This window comes from Rhagoletis zephyria, unplaced genomic scaffold, assembly GCF_001687245.7.
Source record: "Rhagoletis zephyria isolate East Lansing unplaced genomic scaffold, Rhagoletis_zephyria_1.1 Rzeph_scaffold_03634, whole genome shotgun sequence".
In the NCBI taxonomy this organism is placed as follows: Eukaryota; Metazoa; Arthropoda; class Insecta; order Diptera; family Tephritidae; genus Rhagoletis; species Rhagoletis zephyria.
Genome location: NW_016160717.1, coordinates 48,144 through 56,682, shown reverse-complemented (window position 1 = coordinate 56,682; position 8,539 = coordinate 48,144). Strand labels below are relative to the sequence as shown.

The 8,539-nt window shown below is 36.2% G+C and overlaps 1 protein-coding gene across 1 annotated transcript in view; it reads left to right on the top strand.

Annotated features, from left to right (window-relative positions):
- The first annotated feature begins 4,697 nt into the window (after positions 1-4,697).
- LOC108369373 (protein odr-4 homolog) overlaps positions 4,698-8,539 on the top strand; it is a 37,783-nt gene continuing 33,941 nt past the window's right edge. The window contains exon 1 of the mRNA XM_017624467.1: positions 4,698-4,896. Within this exon, the coding sequence (XP_017479956.1) occupies positions 4,804-4,896 (93 nt within the window). The 5' untranslated portion in view covers positions 4,698-4,803. The remainder of the gene's footprint in view (positions 4,897-8,539) is intronic.

Sequence of the window (8,539 nt, the reverse complement as noted above, 5' to 3'; positions counted from 1 at the left end):
AACCGGCTAATCTCAAAGAAGTGGAGGCCTAAACTTACGCAACAAGCTATCACTCACCATGTTCAAATAAAAATATTTAAAAAAATCGAACTGTTAAAAAATACTTATGTTTTTTTCATTAGGTCATCAACTGAAAATTTGCATGCAAAAATAGGGTTGTTTTCATGCAGTGAGAATATAGGGTTATATTCACATGCAAGGCAAAAGAGCTTAAGTTTTTTTTTTTAAATGTTATAATGCATATATCTATGGAAAAGTTTTAATTTTGGTTATATAAAAATGTATTGTCACAAGTACATAGGAATATGGTATAAATGTCGGTTATATTGACAATGTATTTAAATTTCGATTACTTTAGTAAATCGTATTTTGGCAAAAGTAGGAAAAAAAAACTTTGTAATTCAATGAGTCACTCACGTCACTTAGAATCTAACGGTATTTAAATTTACGTCACTTAAATCTAATTATGAAAATGTATGAAAAATGTATATAAAAATGAATTAATTAGTTGTATGAAAAAAAAGTCACTTATAGTCTAATATGAATTTTGAAAAAGAATTATAGTGGTTGAATCACTTACTTCAAATTATTATTGATTGAAAATCTGAATTTCAGAGGTCATTTGAGTTAATGATAGTTTAAAAGTAGAATCGAGCCGCAAATTTAGCTTTAGCTTTTAGTAAATTCGCGTTTTTTTTTTAACGAGGCCGCTTAACGTTAGCGTTTTTTTTGTTTTTTTTTTTTATTTTATGTATGAGCAAAAAAACCCTTTTCAAAATTCATTTCACTAACTAGGTTTTTTTTTCGTTTGAAAACTATCTTAATTTTCCACATAGCAAATATTTTGCTTCATAGTTAAATTGAAGTAACTTTGTTTTGTATGTTTAATTTTTGTTCACAAATAAGAATTCATCAAGAAAAATGTTTCTTTTTATACGTTATTCCCTAGTTCTGAATACACGAGTGGAGCTAATTGTGTAGCGCAAAGAAATGTTTTTAATTTATAGAAATTTTAAATAATGTTTTAAATCACCTTTAATATTTAAAGTTAAATGTGGAGAAAAAAAAATTATATATATATGTATGGTTACTTAGGTCACCCGAACTGTCTGACTCCCTCGCCGCAGTCTGTACAAAAAGTTGCCCAATTAACTTCCCTCGCCGCAGTCTTATTGTTCGGTGTTTCCCGTTTCTCTATTGTTGCTGGTGTTGTGGTAATCCGTTATCGTGGGTTTGTGCGCATAACGGTTTATGGCGGTGCTGTACCGCTTATCTGGCGTCAGTCGCCGTTATATAAATGTGTATCAGTATGTGGTGCCGCTGCTGCTGTTGTTGGTGGCAGCAGGGCTTTCCGCTGTATCCCACGCAGTTGGTAACGCTGCAGCATGCCGTTTTACGCACCGTTACGTGCGGCGTTATGCGCGTTATTAGGTACTGCTGTCGTTGGTGGTGGCAGGGCTTCCCGTTATGTGCAAAAATGCAGGTGACAAAGAGGCAGCGTGGCGTTTTATGTGGCGCTATACGGGTGACGTTGTACAGCACCCCGTTATTGCCTACCGCAATAAAACTTTGTGCACCGACTTCAGCACCTTGCTGCACCAGAAGCACATCGGACACGCCTGCCGTCCAGGGTGTAAAAAAAACTTCTTCCTNCCGACTTCAGCACCTTGCCGCACCAGAAGCACATCGGACACGCCTGCCGTCCAGGGTGTAAAAAAAACTTCTTCCTCCTGGCCACGCTCACCGTCACGGTCGCCATGTCGCCGCTCCAACGCACACAACTCTTACCCGCTTAGGTGGTGTAGATCCGCGTGCTATATTCTGCACGGGTGCTCCGCTGGCCGCTGCTATGCCGGTACCGTCCAGATGGGTTTTAGCAAGGCATTTGCTAGAGTGCTTCGCAAATTTATTTTTTATTAGCCCCAAAGGCTCCTCGTTGGCCATAAATTATTCTTTATTAAATTGGCTTGAGTTAATTACACCCGCGGTAACTACTTGGCGCTTGAAACGAAATACAATGGTTTACTTTAAAAAATTAATTTACTTTATTCTTCGTCCGAGTTAGTGGAATGGTGGTTCGCGAATGAATCAATCAAATTCCAAAAAAAGACGCCTTAGCTCAAGTGAAAGAAAATAACTGTTTTTAGGTTGGCAGTAGTACCAACCAAGGCGTATTTAACAAGGTGGTGTTGGCCGTATATAAGTAAAAAATTACACTAACAAATTATACGCTGATGTCCATACTGTCATTGGTATGAATTACAACAAACACATCATTTTGACGTAATGGCCTCCGCGGCGAAAAACTCAGCTGTCGCCCCAACACCACCTTGTTTAATACACCTTGGTACCAACCTTATGACAGTGCTGAATAGCGCTGCCATATCTGTTGGCTTACCATTACACGTGAATTTAGTACTGACAAGCTGCATGAAACGGTTTTTGCCAATAACTTTTGGATGGTTTGAAAAATCAGTGGTTTGACTTGAAGGTATGTTTATTAAACAAAGAGCAATCAGCTGTTTGTTTCTCGGCATCTTTTACAGCTGACACTCCATCAGGGATGGAACTTTGAATTATAAAATTGTACCGAATTTACGGAATCTTTACCTAAAAGTAGATAGATGTACCTAAAAAGTAAATATGCATTTATATATAAGCTTAGTATCCAGCTCTTAAGAAAAGCAAAAACTCCATATAAAATGACGTACAAGAAATGGCTAAGAAATTTTCTTGAGTCAAATTTTCTTAAGGCAGTACGCAGTTCTTCAGAAATTTAGTACGCTTTCTACTACGGTTTTCTAAAGTTTTTTGTGAAAAAAGAGCACAAGGCAACCCAGGTTTGCAACAGAAATATATGCCCGTTCCATTATTTCTTGAGGAAAGAGTGAGGCAACAGACTGTGCGTTATCAAAAATGTCAAAATTCCTTGGGCACACACGCGAAATAATGGCAATTTTTTCTTGACCGTTTTTTTAAGAGCTGGATACTAAGCTATAAAGAAAAATAGGAGCTAACAATCGATGCCATATCAACTTTTTATTCACATTAAACAAATTTTGGGCTATGAAAAGAATCTCTTGGAGCAGCGCGAGACAAAACTATGTTGTAGAAAAGGTGAATCACTTTCCTGCTAGTTGTTCGATCTGACGTTTTAAAAAGAAATATTTTGCATCTATCTGGCGAAATCAACTACAGTTGCGTTACTTTGACCACCCTTCTATATCATTTGTATGCCTCTTCACAAAGGAGGGAAGCTATTACACCAGTTGCCTGCACCAGAAAATGCATTGAAATGTCAGTAAAAATAAGAACTGATTTCCTGAGAAGCTATTTGGCTAACTTCCAAATTTACCTATAATTGTGTGTTTTTACCGAATGTACTTTCAAACTAAATAAAGGTACGATTGTAACAACTTTTCCATCACTGTAGGTAATCAACAGCTGATTTCGTATCGCTAATTGGGCAGCTGACGTGTGTGTGAAAACCAAACTCAATACCGAAATCTAAAGCTTAATTCCCTCAGCTAATTGGGCTGTTTGAACATAGTCTTAAGCGATGAACCAATTAGAACAGATCTGACCGGTTGAGAAGCAGCCATTTGTAATAGCAATTGAGAAAAAAGTGTGTGACGTTTTTCTGTTTTGCTCCTTTCTTTATGTTATTTTGTCGGTGGTTTATTTCAGTGATTTTGAGGCGATTTTCAATAATTTATTTGTGCAAATGTAATTAAAATGAAGTGCGCGGTGATTGGGTGCAAATACACGTACAAAATAATACATTAATTAGCACAAACATGTGCTGCAAAATTGGTCGCATTTTTTTCTCTATGCTTCGTCTTCATATTCTTTGTTTACTTTTGAAACAAAATAACATGGCGCCGAAACTAAAAACGTCAGCCAGAAAATTACTTTTTTCTTTTGCTTCATCTTGTCAGATCTTGTGTAGTTGGATCATGGTCTTAAGCAGTAAATTTACAGCCCTATCCTGTTCCCCTCACAAAACTCACCACACTCACCATTGTGAGGTTTCTGACTATTGTTAGGTTATCCCTATGCAGGCGTAAATTCGAAAGCTCAAACGCTCACAATTGTCAGAAAATTTATGATGTACGAATGAGACCCTCACAAGTGAAAAACAGCCGATTTTTATTGAGCAATTGAATAATGCTTTGTTAATTTTCGTTCGCCTGAAGTGTCTGTGTTAATTTTTTTTTTAAACTAAAAGTATATTCATTAATGGCGGAGTTATTGTTTGTTTTTGCGGCAGTTTCGGAAGAGTTAGAGCAGGCATAGGATTTCATTTCTCTACAAACGTTTGCACCAAGTTGTGGTTCGCTAACTGTGTGAAGTACTGGAGCTACTCCTGCTTTATTTATTTTTAAATCCGTTTAGAAAATAAATAAAATCAGTAATTATTAAAAAAATAAACAAATAGCAAAAATATTTACATTTCCTGTTGTTCAGATCCATCTTTTGTATATATTTTATTTACGAAACAGCTGTTAGACAGTAAAAAGCTTTTCACCTCGTGTGGTAATTTTGTTGAGCTTGTTTCTTATGAGGTGTGGGCAAGAATAACCTCACAAAATAGACCTCATAATAAATCTCACACATTTTTGCTCACAACTCAGTTGTGAGGTTTTATTAGAATATGGCCGTTAATACGAAAAGCAGAAGCTGGCAACAGTGGATACTACTTCTAAATAAAAGTATCGATACCTGCATGGTATCGTTTCATCCCTAGTTATATTTGTAAATTCCGATCGTAGTTAAAAAAGTTCGACTTAACTCAAATTCAGTATGACGCTTTCTGTTACGTTAAGCAAATCGGATGTATCCTATTTAGAAAAATGCTGTGATTTCGCATTTACTTATGGAATAATTATATGCCAGGTAATTGAGTCGGGTGGTTCAGTTTATTTTTTGTGATACCGCATCTGGAGATGCACGTTAGTGATGGGTAATAGGGAATTTACATGATTCAACTTACACAGGCGATTGGTTGAATGAAAGTAGGCAGCTGACACGGTGCAAGGCACATTAACACAGGTAGAAGCATGATAAAAACATTACAAGGTAAATTCATTCTCTCAATTCGTCGGCCATGATTTTGGACTGACGTTTGCCAACATTTTAAAATCATATAAAATTGAAAATAAAAAAATTAAATTGTTCACAATTGTTGTTGTTTGAGATTGAAAATGAGAATGTGTGTGTGAGTTTGAGTTTTGATTTTAAAATTATATTGGTGGCAAACGTCAGCCTGCCTCTCAATGGTTTTCCCTTGTTATGTTTTTATCATGGGTAGAAGCCGAAATGACGTTGCTCTCATTAGAACCAAACCTTTAAACTTCAACTTGTTTTTCTTTTATTTCTTATATTTCGTTACGCTTTGAATGTCGTATCGTTTTTTTTTTTTCATGTTCGTTAATAACAAATTTTAATTAACATGTGAATTTGAGTAGTGTTGTGCGGTTTATACATAGTGTATGTGTAAAAATGCAACACCTGAAGCGTTGTTTTTTATGTGGTTTTAAATATGAAGCAGATACCACTAATTGTTTTTAACGTGCCTCAATGTCCTTCGCGTAAAGAGCGTTGCGAAAACAGCTTTGGGGCAGAACTGCAGCGAAATGCCTTGCTGTGCGTTAAACATTTTAAAGCAGCAGATTTCATAAATGCACCGGGAGGTACAGGAAAGGCACTTTTGATACCAAGTGCTGTTCCTATGACCCTTATGCCGGAAAGTCCCTTCTACTCATAAATTAAAAACAAAAAACAACATACAAATCATGATAAAAACATTAGAAGGTAAAACCATTCTCTCAATTCGTCGGCCATGATTTTTTTCTGACGTTTGCCAACATTTTAAAATCATATAAAATTGAAAATAAAAAAATTAAATTGTTCACAATTGTTGTTGTTTGAGATTGAAAATGAGAATGTGTGTGTGAGTTTGAGTTTTGATTTTAAAATTATATTGTTGGCAAACGTCAGACTGCCTCTCAATGATTTTACCTTGTAATGTTTTTATCATGATACAAATTAACAAATTTTAACTAAAGAAAAAAAAAATAAAAACAAAACTTCAAATTTACTCAAAAACGTCAACCAGCGAAATGTAATTTTTTATTTTTCCTTACACACGCTCATTTTTATTTTTACTCTCCCGAAAACTTTGACTTTTGTAGGTTTGATGTCAATTTGGCTTCTACCTGTGTTTATTGTACCATGGATGTCAGTGATTTTGACAGAATCAGGTGTTTTGGTGACGTCATAGTAGAGAAGACAGTAGTAGTGATGTGCTGAGTCAATACTTTTAAGTACCCAATACTGTCGATACTCGGTACAGAAACATTTAGGTTTCGAATAAAAGCGCACATAGGCCAAAAATATGGAAAAAACGCCTAACAAAACCCGCATGTAAGAGCCAATAGAGCTTTTTTACTGATTCAAATGAAAGATGTATATATGTCGGTTCGATGCCATAACACAGAGAAATCCTTACTTGTTTGAAGCATTTTTGTTCCAGCTGAATCGGACGATATCATTTTTGTAGGCCTGGGACAGATTCTGTAACCAGTTAACGACGATTTTCGAATCGGTATCGGTTTTGTCGACGTTTGATATCAAATATTTGTAAGTCAACAAGTGCGATATCGATCCGAAACTTGTCGCTAACTGGCTACAGAATATCACCCCTGAAAGGCTTCTTCATCCGTCAAAGTATTTTTCTTGAACCTTGGATCGACTAAGGTTAAAACTGATAAAGTAATATTTTTCTGTGGCGATAAGTTCAAGTGTTTTAGCCGATATAATATAAATTAGTAAAGAAAGTTTTTTCTAAACCTGAAATGCATATAATGGCGAGGATTTAATGTAAATAATCGGTATCGGATACCGAAAAGGAAGTATAGGGTACCGAAATCTTTTTCAAGTATTGGGTACCGAGTATTGGGGACAATTCAGCACATCACTAGTCGCCCTCATTCTCGCTGCTCTCAGTTGTCAACTCTACGATGACGTCACGCTAAAATTACTCTCACGAATTCTGCTGCAATCGGCGCAATCTTGTATTCTATCATTCTTGGGCAGCCGACCAAGGCGAATACATATAAGGTGATATCGATTCAACAAATACAACAATTACTTGTATTTTGTTTTTGCTTTTAGCGGGCGATTTTTCAGGCGATTTTTAGTTGAATGCAACGGTAGTAGTGCACTTTGGCGAAGGTAGGTCAAAATGGACGGAAAAAGTTCGAGAGTGGTATCAATCGACGCGTCTTAACGCCAATAATAACAATCCGAGACCGGAAATTACCATTTTAAATTAATTAAAGAGTTATTTGCAAAAAAACACTTGCACTTTCCGCACTACGTTTTGATGCATTTCACGCAAATTAATCGAATAAATGAACTTAATTTAACACGTATTTATTAGTTTTTATACATTTGTGAAGTTTTAAGTGTACACTTTCGCGAAATTCTGTATATAATAGCAATATTCCGATGGTGAAAATCCCCACAACAATTTTGTGTAGTTAATATAAATAACATGGAGGGAAACTAGTGTTGCCACTCTATTAAAAATAAAATGGAACTAAATTGCTGCAGCCACTGTATTAAAAAAGTTTTTGTACGTCCAACACCTTTCTGCGTAGGCGGCCTTCGGCCGCGCTTAGGTATTATAACCCTCACAACGTAGAATTCTCCTTTCTGTGTTGCCAAAGAAAAGGGGCAGAACACCTTTTGCAGAGAACACCTTTCTGCGTAGGCGGCCTTCGGCCGCGCTTAGGGATTATAACCCTCACAACATAGAATTCTCCTTTCTGCGTGCGAAGAAAAGGAACAGAAATCCCCTTTGCACAAAAGTTTGGGTATTTTTAAAGTGGAAATACAAATTCTATTAATAGAGTGGCAGCACTAGTTTTCCTCCATCTTATTTATATTAACTACACAAGATTGTTGTGCGGATTTTCACCATCGGAATATTGCTATTAAATACAGAATTTCGCGAAAGTGTACACTTAAAACATCACAAATGTATAAAAACTAATAAATACGTGTTAAATTAAGTTCATTTATTCCATTCATTTGCGTGAAATTCATCAAAGCATAGTGCGGAAAGTGTAAGTGTTTTTTGCAAATAACTCTTTATTTAATTAAAAATGTTAATTTCCGGTCTCGGATTGTTATTATTGGCGTTAAGACGCGTCGATTGATACCACGCTCGAACTTTTTCCGTCCATTTTGACCTACCTTCGCCAAAGTGCACTACTACCGTTGCATTCAACTAAAAATCGCCTGAAAAATCGCCTCGTGTAAATTTCCTATAACTCAGCACTAGAGTTGTAGCCACGGCGAATTCATATAAGGTTGCAAAGACTGTGTTTATACACGGAAACTTTTGTCGACGCGATTTTACACATTACCTTTTGGGGGAAAATTTTAGTTTGGCATCCCCCGCGTACAAAAAAAAGGTGTGGATGGAAGGGGGGGAGGGGGGTTATAGGGGAAGTTCACCTGATTGCAAATA